Consider the following 21,391-nt stretch of genomic DNA (forward strand, 5'->3'; position numbering starts at 1 on the left):
CCCACTTGTCCCATGCCTGCTCCAGTGAAGGCAACCCCATAGCCCTAGAAAGCTCGTTTGGACAGATGTGGCTGGTTGAGTTTATGTACTGGTGATCCTTCTTGGACCATGGCTCATTAGGCTAGGTCGCAAACAATGACCCTGTCAAAAGAGAGTAGAAAGGATTTGCTTTGATCTATGGGGACTATCTAAGAAGAAGGAATGTGCTTCCTAGTGGACCAGCAGATGGTGTAATGGTTACATCACTGGATTCCCATGTACTTTACCACATTTCGAATTCTAGACCTGGCAGCTTAAAACTCACACCAGACACATGTGCATACGTGGCCAAGATCGTGAGAGGACAATGGAGGAGAAGGGATTGCAGTGTGTCCATCCCTCCTGGAGAGGTGACTTCTTGCTTTCTGTCTCTCTGTCTCTCCAGCAAGCTCATGCAGCCTATAGCAAAAATCTCTCCCCCCCACAAAAAAAAAAGAAAGAAACATAACTTTATTACTGGTTTATCTACTTTATGGTTTAAAACATCAGAAGCATGCACTTTTTCCCTATTAATTTTAATCGTAGGGTTCACATTCCAGAAAATAATTCAAAATCTATCATTTTAATAATATACAAACAAAAAACTTTCATTTTTATCAATTATTACTGCCCAATTCTATATTATAACTTCATTAGTCTATTTACTATTGGTAGGTTCCTTTCAATGAGTGTAATATTCGTAAGAGTATAAAAATAGGTGTTCAGGGACCAGCAGATAGTGTAATGGCTATATAGCTGGACCCCCACGTAATTGACTACAGTTCAAGTCCCAGACCTGGCAGTTTAAAACTCACATTGGGTGAATGTACATGCATGCCTAAAAACCCTGAGAGGAGAATAGAGGAGAAATGATTGTGGCATGGTCATCCCCTTTGGAAGGTGATTTCTCACTTTCTATCTCTCTGTCTATCTCTGTCTCACTGAGCCCTATAGCAAAAATCTCTCTCTCAAAAAAAGAAACCAAGAAGGTTCATTCCATATTTGTTAGAAGACTAAATGAGTAAACAACGTGTATTGGTAAGATATGACCAAGAAAGGAAAAGAAAAAGGCAACAGTCATACCAGTCATGAGAGTAAGTAATAATAAAGCTAGCACTTTATAAGTTTTCTTTGTTCATTTTCACCACCTAGTTGTAATAAGGCAGACTTATTACATTTTAATCATTCAAATTTCTAGTCTTAGTCACTATACTCCCAAATTGTTTTAAAGACCATGATATTCTTACTGCAAACTAAGAAGGAAGTTTCTTACATTCTCCATTTGGCTTTTTGTTTCTTTATATGAGGAATTTGGCACAGAGAGGTTGGGTGGAAGGAAGAAGTTCACACACTTAGTTCTGAAAAAATTGGAACTGGAATTAAAGACACCCAGATCACCATTGATTGGTCCTTTTAACTGTGAATTCTATTAAGATAGATCATTTCCATCTATGAGTTTTGACTATACTCTTCAGGAAAAAAAATTAAAAAATAAAGTCAATAAGACATTCATCTTCAGGAGGTAGACACTGTTATCTTCCCACAATTCAGTTGAAGACACTGGCCTAAAGAGATTAAGAAACGTGGCCAATAAGTGAACAGTGAGATTTAAGCTCAATTCTGCCTGAACCTAGACATTGAGCTCGAAATCAAGTCTGCCAAAACATCAGTTCCAATTAGTGTTAAGATCTATCTAAACTTCAAAACCCACCCCACCCCCCATGTCTTTTAGCTGATGACTTTATTATTTTTTGAGGACCCTGAAAATATGACTTAAACATTTTAGTTGATCTTCTCTCTAACTTACTTTTGCTATCTTCATATATCTTATCTGTCTTTTCAGGGAAAGATCTGTGCCAATTTTTTTCCTATTAGTTTTCCCACTGGCTAATTTCTTCTCCAATCTTTCATTTATGCTTTTATCACTGGTATTTCTCCATACTGCCTTGCTCTTCCATTTCTTCATAAAAATATAGTCCCAGGGCTCTGCGAGCTTTAAATTAACATTTCTGAAGGTTCAGTTAATGCCTTCTGTCACTGTTTATTCATCTCTGACTACCATTTAGAACAGTTTTAAATTCATGATCCATATAAAAATTATTCCTAGTATGTTCCCAGGTGCCCATATTTCTCCAGACAATTCTCTATGAACTCACATGATATACGAATACATAGAAAATATCTTGATATAGCTTTTATTTTATGACTCCGATCTAGAATTTTAGCTCTCTCACTCCCTTGTACTGTGTGTGTGTATGTGTGTGTGATGGGGAGTGGGGTGAGTGTCTGTGTCAGTGTTCATAATGTGAGAATCAGGTCCTAGACTGTGCGTCTTTCCTTATATTGTTTCTTCTTTTTAAAATGATCCAATCTCTACCAATCAATAATTCTCCATTATTTAAGGACTATTTCTAAACATCCTATCTACTGTGATTCTTTGTTTAATTGTCTTTTGTCTGAAATATTTTTTCATTGCTCTTTTGAAGGCTTGAAATAGCTTGTCACTGTCTTTATTCACAAATATTTGTTATTCCCATCATTATCTCTGAAAAGTCCCTTGAGGATAAAGACTATGTGTAATTAATTTAGCAAAAAGAAAAAAAAACCCTCAAATTTCAGAAGAGAATACAAAATACTTATGTAACTTCAGGGCAAGATGCCTAACTCATACTACTTCCCCTTGTGTATCAGTATGGTAAATTATCACATGTCCTTGGCCACCATTATATTTAGGGGCTTCTGTAAGCCACATTAGAGAGCAGAGAAAACTTCCACAGTGTTTTCTTTCTTTATCTTGAATTCAAGAAAGAACTGAACCCGTGGTAATATAAAGAGCATCACCATTTTTATACTGATGTGTTGACATATAAACAATGGTCAAAGTTCATCCCAGTGACATGGATGGTTAAAAATAATAAGGCAAGGGGCCAACTTGTGGTATGGTGGTTAAGACAGATAGATTCAATTACATGGTTTGTGTCCTGGGCCTAGAAACTTGAAAAACACATACCAGGTATGTGTATGCACAGAATCCCAAGAGGAGAATGGAGGAGAAGGGACTGTCATGGCTCTCCTTACCCCGCTTCCAGCACCCCCCACCCTGAGGTAGCTTTCTCATTTTTCCTGACTCCTTTTCATTTTCTCTCTTGGTCACTATCTGGGGAGTAAAAGTACCCAATAGCAAATTTTAAAAAATAATAAAATGGCAATAACATATTAGTAAATAATAGGATACAACTTTTTTTTTTTTTCAGATGTTTGCCATAGGGTGTATGCACTTGCTGGAAAGATAGAGAGTGCAAGAAAGTGAGAAATCACCTTCTGGGGGAAAAGGCCATGCCACAAACCCTTTGTTCCGTTCTCCTCTTGGGATTTTGGGAACACACATATGCACCTGGTATGAATTTTAAGTTGCAAAATCTGAGATTCAAAACACAATTAGTCATGTGGGAGCACCGTAATCACTATACTACCTGCTGGACCAAGGGATAAAACTTTTTTTTAAGAGTTTTGTTTTGTTTTGTTTTGTTTTGTTTTTGCTATAGTATGTGCCAGAGAGACAGAGAGACAGAAAGCAAAAATTCACCCCCCAGAGGGGATGGCCATGCCTCAATCCCTTCTCCATTCTGCTTTCGGGATCTTGGGCACGCGCACATACATGCCTGACCTGAGTTTAAGCCACCGGGTCTGGGACTCAAACCCCGGTTGACTACGTGGGAGTCCAGCAACATAGCCATTACATCATCTTCTGGTCCCCCAAGGGGTAGAACTTTTAAGAGTTGACTAAAACTTGGCCATTATCAACTCCAGTCTTGAATACAGATTAAGGTTCTCAACTTAGAAGCAAGGTGACTATCTCATAAATATTTGAGTTAGGTTTATTATCAAATATCCCTGACTCCATGGTCTTGACAAAGGGAATGATCTAAAGTTTAAAGTGGGAGGAAGTTACACCCCTATCCACTTAGGCTCTCAGTTGGTCATTATGTGTACATCTCTATCTTGATTTCTTTATTAACAAAAAGTGTTATTTCTTTCTCTTGATCCATTTAAGTCAGCATTTAAATATACTGTTATATGGGGCCAGCAGGGTCAAGGCACTGGACTCCAACATGGCCAAATGTGGTTCAAATCCTAAACCTGGCTGCTTGCTTTCACTCTCTATGTCTCTCTGTCTCTCCCTGATAATAATAAAATAATATTAATAATATTGATAATAATGACTAAATAATAATTAAAATAATAAATAAAATAAAATATATCATTATGTTTTAAATTAATAAAAAATTGTGCTATTATTTTCTAGGGTAAAAGAATGCTTCTTCTGACTCAACTTCCTTCTTCAGTTGCCATCTATAAGTAATGTTCTATGTCCAATAGTAAAATAAATGTATCTTACTATCTTTAAAGTAATATCATCTCAGTCAAGTAAATTTTTCTAAAATTCTTAATAAAATACATATTTAACCTAAAATTGTCAATAAATCTATGAAAAATATCTAAATGTTTACATTTAAAATATAAGAAAATTTACCCTAAAATATTCTCTTTTTTATTACTAAGTTTTTGCTATTGGGCATGTACATTTGCTGGAGAGAGAGAGATGGAGAGGGAAAGTAAGAAATCACTCCTCAAGAGGCACGGTCTCATTGCAATCTCTTTTCCTTCAGTCTCTTCTCAGGATTTGAGGCATGCATGCATAGACACTCAGGGTGATTTCCAAGCCAATGGACCCAGGACTCAGACCATGATCAGCCATAATGGAAGTCCAGTCCTTTAACCACTTGATCACCTGCTGACCCCACTCTAAAATAATCTCTCTTTTTTTTTTTTTGAGAGGTTTTTTGCTATAGGGCATGTGCACTCACCAGAAAATCAGAGAATAAGAGAGACAAAAAGTGAGAAATCACCTCCCCAGGGGATATGGTCACGCCGCAATCCATTCTCCTCTCGGGATGCTAGGCACGCACGCACACATACCCGGTGTGAGTTTATGCCAACGGGTCCAGGACTCGAACCATTGTCAACTACATGGGAGTGCAGCGACATAGCCACTACGCCAACTGCTGGTCCTCCCACCCTAAAATAGTCTTAAAGCAAGCATATACTCAAATTCTATAAGCCTTGTCTGATCTTGACTTCAATCTCTAGAAGTAGAGTCAAGTAAGGCAGATTCAGTGTGATGTGCTACATTTATGTACATACCTAATTTATCTTACATACATTAATTCAGAGATTACACTTGATTATGCATCAACAATAGAAACCATGCTTCCATATTCAATCGTTTTTAATGACCTGGTCCATGTTGGAAAGACTAAGCACTAGTGATTATAAGTTGCATACACAAAGACCCATATTAAACCAAATACTTTTAATTGCTAATTAAGCTTATATATGTTAAATTTTAAAATAGGAGTAATTAAAATTGTATTATTTCAAATGATTAGAAAAACCTAGTAAGAAAATAAATTTTTTAGGACACAATTTATCCTTATATCCCAATTGTCACATGTTATATTAAATACAGTGAATTAAAGAGTTATTTTTTAGTATTACTCAGTAAAATTAAATGTTAATAAAATTTAAGAATAACAGAGAGTATTTTTTCTTCATTAGGATATATTTTTTTTAATAGTGAATGTTTTAAATACCTTTTCCAGACCTTCTTCCTTGAGACTGATCACATCCAAATCAAAATCTGTTCTTAAGCCATTGGTTTTGTTGAAAGTTATTCTGCCTGTGAGGCCTTCCCAATGTGCCTGTGGGAAAAAGAACAAACCAGCAAACTTAGGTTAATAAACAAGAAAAAGAAGAAAATATAAAATATTTTTCCACAAAATGTAGAAAGACAACTGTATTACTTTTAATAAATTTATATTGATACAGATTTTTAAAATACTTTTATTCTTTTCTGAAATATGAAGACGTTAGCCTAGCTTTAGTATATAATTAAAATTAACCTAACTTTAGTATATAATTTATTGTAACATTTAAAAAATTATACAATACATTTTTTAACTGTAACTATTTTTTCTTCGAGAAATTTTATGACTGTTTTAAACAATGAACCTCTTTTACCAACGTATAAAGAATTTAGCTACCTATGATATATGACATATTGAATATCTTACTTGGGATAGAACTACTGTATAAGATACCACTCTCCAAGTCATAATTTGAAAAAGCAGCTTTTGTTTATGAAAGAAATTGAATCCAGTAATAACTTATGTTATACTACCTCAACTACAATTACTCACACTCCCACACCTTCCCATCCCCAGGGTAATTAACTTAATACTTTACTTTCCCCTATGTAAGATTGGGGAAAATGTCTAATTATTTAGGTTGAAGCTACACTTCTTGTAGAAAGAGCTCTCCACGTAGAAGGAAGTGGAGAAATAATCTAGCTACATAATATGTCCACTATCCCTCAAAGGTGACTAGACTTCTTTTAAAATATTTTTTTTTCATTATGTTTGTTAGGTAGCCAAAATTAATTGTTTTCTATTATTGTCATTTATAGTTTGATAAAACAGTGATATATGACAATTTTAAATAATAACATGTATATGCACAACTATAGTGTCTGAAATAATATGTTAAGACCCAAAAGAAGTAAATCCCTGTACATTCAGGGAAACATTTCAATAAAAATTACAAATAAATATCCTTATATGTTCCTTATTTACAATCCATATAATTCTCAGGTATTTATATGTAGAAATTCCAAAATAGTTTTAGGATAATAAATTACTAATAAAGTAGAAAGAAGCATAATATATATCTATATGTATATTATAAAATGTTATTACTTAAGTTAAATGTGAGTTGATTTCCCTAATAAGGAAGAAAAATTATTTTTACCCCAACATTCTCAAAGAAATTTTTTCAAATGGTTAACAAAAATGCATAGCAGTATAAAAATAGACAAAAGGATTGAGAACTTCGGGAATAGAAGTGTGAGGTAGTAAAATCAATCGAGGATAGCAATATCAGAAAGAAATGTACACTAGGTGAAATAAACAACTAATAAAACTGTATATAAAATTTAATTCTGAATTTCCTAGCAACCAAAGCAAAAAGGAAAATATGCTGTGAACACAATGCACAAGGTTCATATTTTAAGACCTAGCAGCTGCTCAGGAGAGACAGCTTTTCTTCCTACTGAAACCTGAGAAAAATTCCTCCTATTGGTCTTCATAAAGGGCACACTGAGTAATTCAGTACATAAGGTTCTCAATTACACCCTACAGTAACTACATTGGGGAATACGGAATGTCACACAACTGCTTCTTTTAGATTGACACATGTCATGGTCTCAATACTCAAGTGCTGAGCTCAAAAAAATAATTTATTCGACCAGCCAAATCTGTGGACTGTTTACAGTTCTCTGTTGCTCAGTTTTAAATCAGAAATAATGTAGAATATGGAGCAACAAATAAACTGCATATTCTTTTTTTTTCTTTTAAAGTTTTTTGCCATAGGGAGCACTCTCAGGAGAGACACAGTGAGAGAGAAAGTAAGAACCCCTCCTCCCAGAGGATGGTCACACCATAATCCCTTCTCTTCTATTCTCCTGAGATCTTGGAGGCACACACATCACCCTGCATGAATTTCAAGCCAATGGGTCCAAGGCTCAAATTGCAGTCAGCCATGTGGAAGTCCAGTGACTTAACCACTACACCACCTGGTGACCCCAAACTGTATATTCTTTATGGATATCAATTCACCTGAATTAGACAAAGTTCATGAATATTCTTTGCCAAAGACTTAGATAGTCTTTCTGTTTTTTTCCTGAGGTTTTTGCTATAGGGTGTGTGCGCTCGCCGAAAAGACAGAGAGAGAGAAAGCAAGAAAGCGAGAAATCACCCCCCAGGGGGAATGGCCACACCACAATCCCTTCTCCTCCATTCTCTTCTCAGGATCTTGGGCACACACACACACACGTGCCAAGCATGAGTTTAAGCCACCAGGTCCGGTACTCGAACCACGGCTGACTACATTGGAGTCCAGTAACATAGCTATTACACTAATTGCTGGTCCCAAGACTTAGACATTCTTAATTATGATCTTATTTGCACTTGTTTTTATAATGCATAATTTATTATAAACTGATCATTTATTTTAATCTGTTAATGAAAAATTTTATATCATAACATCTGTGATTTTTTTTTTTTTCATAGTAAAGATTAAGGTCTCGTTAAACTTTCATTTATTAATGTATCCTGGGCCAGCAGGTGACGTGGAGCTTAAGGCATTTAATCCCATGTGGTTGGCTGCACTCTTCAAGTCCTGGACCTAGAGGCTTGAAAATCAAGCCAGACATGTGTGCATGCATGGTCAAAATCCCGAGAGAAGAATGGAGTAGAAAGGATAGCACTGTGGCCATTCACCTTGCGGGGGAAGGGCTTTCTCACTTTCTCTCTGTCTTTTTCTGGCAAGTACACATGCCCTATGCCAAACTAAAAAAGAAAAGTATTCTAAGCTAATAAAAAACTTTACTTCATGAAGGGAAGAACAGCAAGAATATACACACATAAATACAAGTAGATATATTTGTATTACTATGTACATATATGTACGTATATATATGTATGACTTTTCAGAATTTTCTTACCCTTTATTTTTTAAAAGATTATATTATTTAACTTTATTTATTTATTCATTCATTTATTTAAATTTGACCAGAGAGGAACAGAGTGAGTGAGAGAGAAAGCGAGAAATCAAGTCACCAAGTCTGGGATTTGAATCATGGTCGGCCATGTGGCAGTTCAGCGCTCTTAACTACCATGCCACCTGCTGGTCCAAAGAATTTTCCTACTCTTTAAACATGTACATACATCTCTACAAAAGTAACACACAGAAGATTCAGAAAGGTGAAAGCTAATATCATAAATCAAACTTTCTCAGTTCACAGTTTCATTTGTTTACACTATCATACATATTATGATAGAAATTTTATTTACTTGTAATGGAACTTCATCCTCTTCTGTCTCATATTATGTATAAAAATATTAGACTTTGTTTATATAAAAAGAAGCAAAATATAATTTAAAAGATACACATAAATGCCATCTGCTAGAAAAACTTGGGAAAAAGTGAGGATGGTGATCTCACTGCATTGATGCAGCTCAAAGACAAAAGTAACAAGGCAGCTGCGCTTCTCCTGACATACCTCTTTAATCAGGCTCATAAAGCGGGTCCCAAAGCGCCAAGGTTTGTGTCGATTACACTGCAAGGAGCTCACTGTCATCTGTGGAAACTGTTGGACGGCCACAGACACCACATGCACAGCATCATACATTAGTGCAGCATCGGTCTGAAAGCAGAGGAAAAGAAAATATATAAGCAATACAACTTGTGAAATGAGTGCTAGGCAGTTTGGAAGAGGAGAGAAGGAAGTATTTTTTCTCTACAAAAGGGCGAAATCAGTATCTCCGGCGTGCTCTGATTCTGTTAAATAAGACATTGTGTTCAAATCACTATGTATCAATCCATTAGAATATTTTACCTAGTTTCCCTTTCCTGAAGTGATGACCAGATTATATATTGTTCCAGTATTTATTTGAAATAGAAAATGTGTGAAGATATTCACTAATTTCCTTTCTTTCACACTCTCTCCATCTTATTGTCTCCCCATGCGCGCGTGCACACACACACACACACACACACACACACACACATATCCAAACACACAACAGAAGCAATTGCTAAAAGGTCAAATGATTATAAATCACATATCGTATATAAGAGTAAATAAGAACAGTTACCTTGCATAGGAAAGGGAAAAAGCTATTTTTAAGGAAATTCATTTAAAAAAAAATACCTGAAGATGTAAATTGATCTTTTCTTCAACTCAATTTTTTCAAAACGTTCAATCTCAGAAATGATGCCACATTTATGAATTGCAATACATGTATTAATCCCTTTTCAAGAAACTAAGCATACATAATCCCTTGTGCTGTTTTCTTTCCCCAAAATTTCCATATGAATGAAAGTTCATTTGGCTTCTCAAGTAAAATGAATATGAATTCCACTGTGTTTGCACCTGCTCAAATGACCGACCACTTTAGATGTTGATGATAAAAAATAAAATGTTTATAAGTCATAACAAACCGGAGGCTCAGTGATTGTCAAGTGCTGTGTTAAATGGACCCTCACATTGTGTTTGACGGATGTATGCCAGACTCACTACCTACAAAAGAGGGCCACACTGATAATGCTGGTAGCAATGAACTTTGGGCCATCTGCTTGGCATGCTTTAGAAAAAAAGCATATATTTCCTCTTCTCATTCACACAATTAGTGAGCTGTGAAATGAATTCCAAAATGAATAGGAACCCTGTAGATTATACCGTTTGCCACAATACAATACAAAATGAGTACACACGGTAGCTTTCATGCAAATGGAGCCTAAGGAGCTTAACCACATAAAATGGAAGACATCTAAAGAGCACAATGCAATGGCAGAACATGATAATAATGCCATTTTATAGTTCATAAATCTTTGAGGAATATAACTCAGATTCATAACCTTACTTTTATAAATGCCAGAAGACTACTTTCACATTATCTGATGGCTACATGGTGAAAACTAGAGTAGTGACGTTACAGATGTACACCATGAGCCTGAGAATCAGACTGGGATTTGTCCTTGGCCTGAGTTAAAGTTCAGAGGCCATATTTCATATATCACACAGGTAATAACAAAAAGAATTACCAAATTATGGAAGATATATTTTTATTACAAAATGAAATGAATATTTAAAATATATCATTGGCAACAATATATAGAAATGAACACATTCAGACATCACTAAATGGAAGGCAAAAGGTAATTTTGCAATATTTACTAAAAGGGAACCTTAAAAAAAATTCCCTTTTTAAAACTTAGTAATTCTTTTGCCCAAAGAAAATCAGATAAAAGAACAAAAGCTACATACGCTGTGTGTTTCATTTTTTTTTGAGAGAGAGGTTTTTGCTATAGAGTGCGTGCGCTCGCCAGACATACAGAGAGAGACATAGAGACAGAAAGCGAGAAATCACCCCCCAGGAAGGATGGTTACACCACAATCCCTTCTCCTCCATTCTCCTCTTGGGATCTTGGGCACGCACGCACACACGCCCAGCGTGAGTTCTAAGCCACCGGGTCCAGGACGCGAACCGCAGTCGACTACATGGGAATCCAGCAACATAGCCATTACGCTAGCTGCTGGTTCCCCATACACTGTGTTTAAAAAAAAAAAAATAGTAGAAATCCTAAATATCCACAATAGAAAACTATTTCATAAATTCACAATAGTATTTTATATAACCATTAAAGCTCCTTTTTAAAAGAATTATTTAATTGGGGTCAGGCAGGTGGCATGGTGGTTAAGGGCACTAGACTCCCACAAGGCTGATCACGGTTCGAGTCCCGGATCTCATGGTTTGCCTTCTCACTTTCCCTCTCTCTCCATTCTGTCCCTCTCTGGTCAAATTAAATAAATAAAGTTAGATAAAATTCTTTTTTAAAAAAGAATTATTTAATTGTATTTATTATTTTTAATATGACCAGAGAGGGACAGAGTGGAGAGAGAGGGAAAGCAAGAAAGCAAGCTACCAAATCTGGGACTCAAACTGCAGTCAGCCACGTGGCAGTCCAGCACTCTAACCATCACTTCACCTGCCAGCTCCAGAGATCTTGTTTTAAAAATAAACAATTAGAGGCCACCATGTATGGTGATTAAGACACTGGACTCCCACATGGCTGACTATGGTATGACTACTGGGACCAGCAGCTTGAAAATCATGACAAACATGTATGCTCACAAGCCCAAGAGAATGAAGAAGGGATTGCGGCATGGCCACCACCCTGGGGATTGATTTCTCATTTTCTCTCTCTCCAGCAAGCACACACACCCTATAGCAAAAACCGAAAACAAAACAAAACTCAATTAGGGTTTCACCAGGTAGTACGATGGTTAAGGCACTGGATCTCACATGGCCAACTCTGAGGTTTGAGTCCTAGACTCAGTATGTATGTGCATGTGTGCCCAAAATCCCAAGAGAAGAATGAAGGAGAAGGGACTATGGAGTGACCATCCCCCATGTGGGGGTGATTTCTCACTTTCCCTCTTTCTCACTCTGTCTCTCTCTAATAAAAGCACATGTTGTATGGTACAAGTTTAACAAAAAAAAAAAAAAAAAAACGCAAAAAACAAAAAAAAAATAAAAAAGCCTCAATTAGATGGAAAATTAAATATACTAAGTATAAATTAGATTATTCAGAACTGCATTTCCAGTAGAACCCATTATATACATCTTATGAGTATTTAGTGTGATCTATTTAACAGTTAATTTTTACAATTATGGTATTAAAAAAGCATTCCTATTGTTCTCATTTTAAAAAATGATGAAACCAAGTTTGGGAGAAATTAAGTACTAATCCAAATCACATAGCTATAAAACAGAGAGGCCAATCATCTATGCTCAAGAAATAGTTTTTTTAACTACCAATACATACAATATGAAAAACAGTAACAAGAAAAAGTAGAAGAAGAAAAACACTGAAATGATAATGATTACATTTGAGAGTTAGTAATGAGTAGAATGTTTATTCTTTTTTTCTTCATTGCTTTTCAGGATTAATGTGTAATATGTAAAGAAGGTAATAAGCACCATTGCTTATTATAATATATAACAAATTATTCCTAGAAGAGAAATTTTGCATTTCCACAAAATAACTAAAAAGAACACAAACTATGATATTCTTAATTTCCATGAAGATATACTTTCACTACTTCTGGCATATATGATTTTATGTAACATATACAAAAATTCTAGAATAGTAATCTTATCTAATCCAATATTGCTATAAAAAATTTTGCCTAATTTAGAGTTTGAAACAAATCTTTTTTTCTTTTTTTGTATATACTTTCAGCTTCACAGTCAGAGGACATGCTAGTTGATAATAATACTATTAAGTAATCAGGAAACCCATGACATATTTTCTATTTTTTTTTCAATGCAAAAATACATCATGACTGTCCCACCAACCCAATATTTGAGGCCCAGCCTCAGTGGTAGGTTCAGTAGCATACCATACTGTGAAGCTGAAAGCCACATGCAGACCACAGTTTTAGTCCCCAGCCCAGTCAGCCTAAAAACATACCAACATGTGAACACATGGCCAGGATTCTGCTTTGCTAGAGAACAGGAGAAAAAAGACCAGAATATGACTGAGCCCTGAGGTAGTTGTTTCTCTCTGTCTCTCCCTCTCTTCCTCTCCTCTGTGTGTGTATGTGCGCCATCATAAGTGGAAAAAATAAATAAATAAAACTGTTTGAGATCTGTGCTATCTTTTTTTTTTTTGATACGTTTTTGATATAGGGAGTGTGCACTCTACAGAAAAAAAAGAAACAGAGAGACAGAAAGAGAGAAATCACCCCCCGGGGAGATGGCCATGCTGCAATCCCTTCTCCTCCATTCTCCTCTCGGAATCTTGGGCATGCACACACACGCACCCAGCATGAGTTTAAGCTACCGGGTCTGGGGCTCAAACCACGGTGGGCAACATAGGAGTCCAGCAACATAGCCAATACAACAACTACCGTCCCGAGATCTGTGCTTTTAAATGCAATATAACAGGAGGATAATTTTACTAAACTATAAGATAAATACTAGAGGAAAAATTATAAATAGTTAAAAAGTTACTGACCAAATTAATTTTTGATTTCCCAATCTAAGTTAGGTTTATTCTATATGAAATAGGTTAAAAAAAATCACTTCTGCAACTACTATCTATATTTTCTTCAATTTAGGGTGCTTTCTTGTCTTATTTTTGGATGAGTTGCTTTGTGTGATAATATGTTGTTATTTTCTATATGCACTTGACACACTGTCACATTTATCTTTATTGTCTTCTCTTCAAAACTACACATGGAAATCTTTCTTCTTTTTAAAAGTATGAGAAAATTGTAGTATTAAAAAATGCTTTTTCTTATTTTTCAAGAATGCAAATACATTAAAAATTTGTCTTTATTAATAAATTGATATTAGCAGCTAACTTTCATTCAGAATCTACTATGTGTGAAGCACTCTCCTTTAATTATTATGTCCTTTAATTCTCCCATCCATCATACACGGAAACCCATCAAATTTGTATCAAATAGGGCACTGAGGCAGTAAGTAACTGGACCAAAATTACAGCATGGAGAAATGAAACTATACTGAATTCAGATTGTCTGTCCAGAGTACACAGGCTTCTCCCTGAGTATCTTGCTCAGTTCTCTTCATTTAATAAGCAAAATAGATAAATGATTTTGAAGTTAGAAAATGTGACAAATATTAATAAGTAATTAAATGTATTCATCTATACACTCTTTGATGTTTACATGATAAAAATGTACCGTAAAATAAAGAAAGGTAGATATTGTGAAGAACTGATAAATATAAATTCATAAAAAGGAAATATACCAATGTATAAGATTGGAGTCAGTAAAAGGCCAGTTAGAAAGTTAGTAATGTTGGGGCAGGCAGGTGGAGTGGTGGTTAAAGGCACTGGACTCCCACATGGCCGACAACAGTTTGAGTTCAAACCTAGTGACCTGGTGGTTTGCTTTCTCACTTTCCCTCTCTCTCTGTCTCTCTCTGATCAAACTGGAAAATAATTAATAACAAAAATAAAGTTAAATTTAAAAAAATTCTTAAAAAAATAGTAATGTTAACCAGGAACAAATCAATGAAAAAAGATTTCTGAGCATATATAGAATAGTAGATTATCATAAACTGGGAACAACAATTTAAAAAATTACATAAATCTAGAAACAGAAATAGGAAAAGTAAATAAATATATATATACATACATGTATGTATGTATATATAAATATATATACATACAAAAGTAGGTGGGTCACATTATGGTAACTGTAGTGGAATTTCCAAAAAATATCAAGCACACTTGTCACTAACTAAATTGTCTTATTACAAATTAACAGTATATCCCCAAAGACATGTATGTAGGAATAAAAAATTATTAAATTGATATAATATTTGGCTCAACAGAAGTTAAGAAGTACAATTTAAGTTACCAAGTATGGTCAGAAATGGTCGAGTCATAAATTTATATATCCAGATGCTGGTTGAGACAGAGCCACCACACATCTTTCAGAGGTACACAGTGTCCCTGACAGCAACAAATTACTAGCGAAATCTAATCAAGATAAGAACAAGAAACAAGTTACTTCCAAATAGTTGTATAAAATGTAGATAGATATAAAATTAAATAGAGTACCAACAATGACCAAAGATAACTGAAAAAAAAAAAAAGACCCACCTGCAGTGGCTCAGGCAGTATAGGGCATCACTGTGCAATACAGGAGACACATGAGAAGCCCATGTTTGAACCCCAGGCTGACCTGAATGTGCTGGGTCCATGTATATCCATGATCTTGGCTAGCTGGGGGGTCTCTGGGAAGGATTATGATATGTAAGACCCTCTCAAGGGTATGTATCTCTTTCTCTTTCTCTCATATATAAATAAAATAAAAATGTTTTTAATAAAAAAATTATAAACCCAAGAAAGAGAAAAGCAAAAAAAGAAAAAGAAAGAAAAAGAAAATAGGAAACAAATTTAAAAAATACAAATTGGATTGCAAGATGAAATTATAGCACCACTGTAATTCTAAAGAATCTTGAGCCAGACAGAATACAAAGATTAGTTCAGAAGTGCAAAATACCTTTGGGACCAGCAGTTAGCATAATGGCTATGTCACTGGACTCCCACGTAGTCAACTGCAGTTCGAGTCCCGGACCTGGTGGCTTAAACTCACACCGGGCATGTGTGCGTTTGTGCCCAAGATCCCGAGAGGAAAATGGAGGAGAAGGGATTGCGGCGTGACCATCACCCTGGGGGGTGATTTCTCGTTTTCTGTCTCTCTGTCTCTGTCTATCTGGCGAGCGCACATGCCCTATAGTAAAACCTTCTCCAAAAAAAAATAAATAAATAAAACCTTTTAAAAGTAACCATTTTAGTCTTCATTTCATGAATGTCAAAGTCTAATCCTTAACTCCTAGCAGTGTAACACTTCTTGAAGTCTCTCTTCTACTTTTTAGCTCTCTTCTATCCAGCTGCTGCTCAGGAGATTTTCAAAGGGCAAAGATTCTGGCATATCTTTCAAGCTCAGGTTTAAGGGTCATCTCTTACTCCCAAATCTAGAGATTGAATCAGCTGCTTTTGTTAAATCATCACACTCTCATACCAACTCTCTAATTCCTTTCCTGGACTCTTCTCTCAATGGAAAACAGGAAAAAAGAAAGGGTGGGTAGAACACAGGAGGAGTAATGTAGAGAAGACACATAGGTTATCTTGTTCTCATTTTTTTAAACAATCTTATTACTAGCAAGTTACACTAAGTGTTATGTCACATTATTGTGTGAGTTTATTTACAGGCATTATTTAATTCTCACAAAGACTATTGCTGATATAAAGAGAAAGAGAGTGATGCTTAGCAAAGTTAAAATAATTCTGTCACGGTCTCATCACAAAAAGAGTTTCTTGGCAAATGCAAGATTCAGGCAAAGCCTTACTCTTAGAACTACTGTCTGAATGATATAACCCATTACCTTCCCTATGTCATATCCTCACTGAAACTGTAAGAGAAAAGACAAGAGAACTGGTAAGTGGACATCTCATATTTTGGGGAACTCTATTCAGTACCAGACAATTATAACTCCAAGTCATACAGAGAGTATGTATCTGAGCTTAAATTTAAAGAAAGGTTTATGTGGTTCCCACATCTGGTTGTTTTCATTATGTATCATAGTTACTTCTAAAGAATGCTTCAGGGTTAAACATAACTGTAGTGTAACCCATTAAATTAAAATTAAATAAGTTGCAATTGGGCTATTAAAATTCATACAAGGCAGTTAGATATATCTGTAATCATTTGCATCCTAACTAAAAAGGTGAAAGCTGTGGGGCCTGGAGAGGATCAGTGATGAAGACAAGTCAATCTGCCCTATCTTCTCTCTATTAAGTAATTATTCACTTACATATATTTATGAGGACCACACTAGTTAGAAAAGTATATATCTTTTTGCTCTAGGAGTACAGCTCAGAAGCAGCGAGAACAGTGACGGTGAAAGAATTAAACTGGGCACGACTGTGTGCGCCATTCCATGCTGTACCGCTAGTTCATACGGTTATCAGTTGGAACAGAATCACCCTGGACCGCCTACCTCAGACCAGACTGAAATTGGAGCTTTAGTGTTTCTTCCAAAATAAGTATACTTAACCTACAAAGAATGTCTTTCAACCAAAAACTCGTTTTGCATTTTTTAAATAATGTAATAACCTACACATTTCTGTAAAAATGATTGTGATTTTTCTAAACTGCGGGCTTGAAAAAAAAACACATGAAGTGCCTGCAAATATATTTAAACATGCATTAACCTTCTCACTAATTTATTGCTGGGTTTATCTTGTACCTACCCAAATTACTTTCAGGAATGGAGTACGTAACAGGGCTGCCAATGGAAGAGTGACGAATGCTAATATATATGGCTGAGCTATTGCAACAGAAATTGGTTTAGTCACCCAGTGCTTTTTCATCTATCTTAAGTACCCTCATGACCGATGAGTCTTTAAAGTATTGAAAGAACAATGGAAATATACATAGGCTCCCATCTTCTTTATGCTGTAGAAAAACCTACTCATTTAAAAACAGCTTTTAAATAATTGAAGAATCAGAGAAATTACATGCTTTCAAAGTTTCAAATGATAAAAATGAACACTGTTTAATGTTTAGAGTTTATATGTATAATTAAAATATTTCCAACATACAGGCAGGAATAATAACAATGAATGTTGTGAATGGTTATTTATATGTACTTAGCTTTCATTTACAGAAGAATCTGGTACTGAAAAGTAATTAAGAAGCATGTCCACGTTGACTGCATACGCTATTTCTGTTCCTGATTACCATCATATTAAACATCTCCTTTGAAAATTCCTAGGATAGCTGCTCCAGGAATTATGAAAAAAATTAAAGTGCAGCTTTTATTTGCATAAAGCATTAAGAAAATAGAAACAAGCGAGTCTGAACTACATACACACCAATCTCCTCTAGGGAGATTGGTACATTAAATTTCTCAGATATACTGAAAATAAAATTTTAGCAAAAAAATCCATCAAATTCATTTTTTTCCAATGCAAATGCATTATTTTAGAATGCTCTACCCTCCAGGTAACATGGCTTTTGAATACCATTGAATTTTGACTGGTAAAACTTAGAAGCTAGCCTTTTCCAATTTATTTCCTCTATTGTCCAAGTAGGGTTGTATTTGCTTTAATATATCAGTGTTTAATTAAATTCTTCCATATTAAAACTCTTGGCCTGGGCTACAGATAGTCCCAATATTGTATTTTAAAATTTACAATGTTCTGGGGGATCAGCAGGTGGCATGGTGGTTAAGGCTCTGGACACTCTGAGACACATGGTCAACCACGGTTCAAGTCTTGGACCTGGAGGCTTGCTTTCTCACTTTCCCTCTCTCTCTGTGTGTCTCTCTCTGATCATATTTAGAAAAATGAAAATGAGTTACCAGCAGTTAGCATAATGGCTATGTCGCTGGACTCCCATGTAGTTGACCACAGTTCGAGTCCCAGACCTGGGAGCTTAAACTCACGCCGGGCGCATGTGTATGCATGCCCAAGATCCCAAGAGGAGAATGGAGGAGGAGGGATTGCAGTGTGGCCATCTTCCCTGGGGGGTGATTTCTCGCTTTCTGTCTCTCTGTCTCTCTCTGTCTTTCTGGCAAGCGCACGTGCCCTATAGCAAAACCGCTCCCAAAAAGAAAAAAAAATGAATAAATTAATAAAATTGAAAATTTTATAATGTTCTATTTGAAAATTTATATTTTAAAATTTACTTAAGAGTGATTATGATAAATTTTAATATCTAGCATAGTGACGGTTTTCATGTGTGTGTTACAACTTACCAAATCTTAAAATTTAAATATAAGCAGTTTATGATATGTAAACTTCACTTCAATATAGCTATTAAAAATAAGAGTAATCATTTTATTATTAAGGAAAAATGGTCCATAAATTCCGTTACTCTAAAATATTTAAAATCCTCCCAAATTGGGCATCACTGATCTGTATATTTTTTTCCTTCACATTCTAGTACTAATAAAACTATTTCTACATTTCTCACCTCTTTGTCTTTCTAGAGCACAAGCATCCTTTGTATAATAACATTATCTATGTTTGTAATACCTGACACAATTTCATATATTGCCTTGCCATATAGAAAGTGAATAAAAGCACTTTTCAATAAACAGATGAATTCAAACAAAAAGTTCATTTAAACAATAAAAGAAACAGGATTTAGGAGCTCTGAATAACAATCACACTTTGCCAACCTAGCTAGAATGTATTATGTCCCAGAGGTACAGTGAACCAAATCTGCCAGCAGCTCAGACCTGGGAGGAATGTGAGTGCAGCCTCTGTTCCGATTCTAAATGAATTTATAGTAACAGTTCTGTGAACACATTTATCTTTCCATTAAATAAGTGCAGGCAGGTCCCCTTTGAGATCAAATGTTAGCTGGCAGGTGGCAGATCCATTCTGGAACTCCCACGTCTCAGATTTTGTTCATTTCGGAATTCCCGTCTGAGGTACTGTATGTAGTACGAAGAGGTGCATGGTCTAATAAATGGAATGCAACTTTAGGAATTCTGGCTCTTTCATTGACTTGATCTTTTAATGAACACAAATAATCTACATTTAAAAAAAAATCCCCTTTGCCTGGTTTCCTCATTTTATAATTGGAAATGAGGAGAGCTGTCATATCTCTTTCTTTTTGGAAAACATCACCTTCAAGAGTCAAATAATTCCAGAATAAAAACAATGACAAGTGTTGATTCTTGAGAAGATACAAATGTTACAATGTTCTGGGGGATCAGCAGGTGGCATGGTGGTTAAGGCTCTGGACACTCTGAGACACATGGTCAACCACGGTTCAAGTCTTGGACCTGGAGGCTTGCTTTCTCACTTTCCCTCTCTCTCTGTGTGTCTCTCTCTGATCATATTTAGAAAAATGAAAATGAGTTACCAGCAGTTAGCATAATGGCTATGTCGCTGGACTCCCATGTAGTTGACCACAGTTCGAGTCCCAGACCTGGGAGCTTAAAATCACGCCGGGCGCATGTGTATGCATGCCCAAGATCCCAAGAGGAGAATGGAGGAGGAGGGATTGCAGTGTGGCCATCTTCCCTGGGGGGTGATTTCTCGCTTTCTGTCTCTCTGTCTCTCTCTGTCTTTCTGGCAAGCGCACGTGCCCTATAGCAAAACCTCTCCCAAAAAGAAAAAAAAATGAATAAATTAATAAAATTGAAAATTTTATAATGTTCTATTTGAAAATTTATATTTTAAAATTTACTTAAGAGTGATTATGATAAATTTTAATATCTAGCATAGTGACGGTTTTCATGTGTGTGTTACAACTTACCAAATCTTAAAATTTAAATATAAGCAGTTTATGATATGTAAACTTCACTTCAATATAGCTATTAAAAATAAGAGTAATCATTTTATTATTAAGGAAAAATGGTCCATAAATTCCGTTACTCTAAAATATTTAAAATCCTCCCAAATTGGGCATCACTGATCTGTATATTTTTTTCCTTCACATTCTAGTACTAATAAAACTATTTCTACATTTCTCACCTCTTTGTCTTTCTAGAGCACAAGCATCCTTTGTATAATAACATTATCTATGTTTGTAATACCTGACACAATTTCATATATTGCCTTGCCATATAGAAAGTGAATAAAAGCACTTTTCAATAAACAGATGAATTCAAACAAAAAGTTCATTTAAACAATAAAAGAAACAGGATTTAGGAGCTCTGAATAACAATCACACTTTGCCAACCTAGCTAGAATGTATTATGTCCCAGAGGTACAGTGAACCAAATCTGCCAGCAGCTCAGACCTGGGAGGAATGTGAGTGCAGCCTCTGTTCCGATTCTAAATGAATTTATAGTAACAGTTCTGTGAACACATTTATCTTTCCATTAAATAAGTGCAGGCAGGTCCCCTTTGAGATCAAATGTTAGCTGGCAGGTGGCAGATCCATTCTGGAACTCCCACGTCTCAGATTTTGTTCATTTCGGAATTCCCGTCTGAGGTACTGTATGTAGTACGAAGAGGTGCATGGTCTAATAAATGGAATGCAACTTTAGGAATTCTGGCTCTTTCATTGACTTGATCTTTTAATGAACACAAATAATCTACATTTAAAAAAAAATCCCCTTTGCCTGGTTTCCTCATTTTATAATTGGAAATGAGGAGAGCTGTCATATCTCTTTCTTTTTGGAAAACA

General features: G+C 35.5%; 1 protein-coding gene across 1 annotated transcript in view; it reads right to left on the reverse strand.

Annotated features, from left to right (window-relative positions):
• The window catches only part of GRIK2 (glutamate ionotropic receptor kainate type subunit 2), a 775,369-nt gene that overhangs the window by 306,252 nt on the left and 447,726 nt on the right, over window positions 1-21,391 (reverse strand). Inside the window, exons 8-9 of the mRNA XM_006140134.1 lie at window positions 9,197-9,340; window positions 5,673-5,780 (exon numbers count right to left, since the gene is read on the reverse strand). Of these exons, the coding sequence (XP_006140196.1) occupies window positions 5,673-5,780; window positions 9,197-9,340 (252 nt within the window). The remainder of the gene's footprint in view (window positions 1-5,672; window positions 5,781-9,196; window positions 9,341-21,391) is intronic.

This window comes from Tupaia chinensis, unplaced genomic scaffold (genome assembly GCF_000334495.1).
Source record: "Tupaia chinensis unplaced genomic scaffold, TupChi_1.0 Scaffold000022_1, whole genome shotgun sequence".
Taxonomy (NCBI): Eukaryota; Metazoa; Chordata; class Mammalia; order Scandentia; family Tupaiidae; genus Tupaia; species Tupaia belangeri.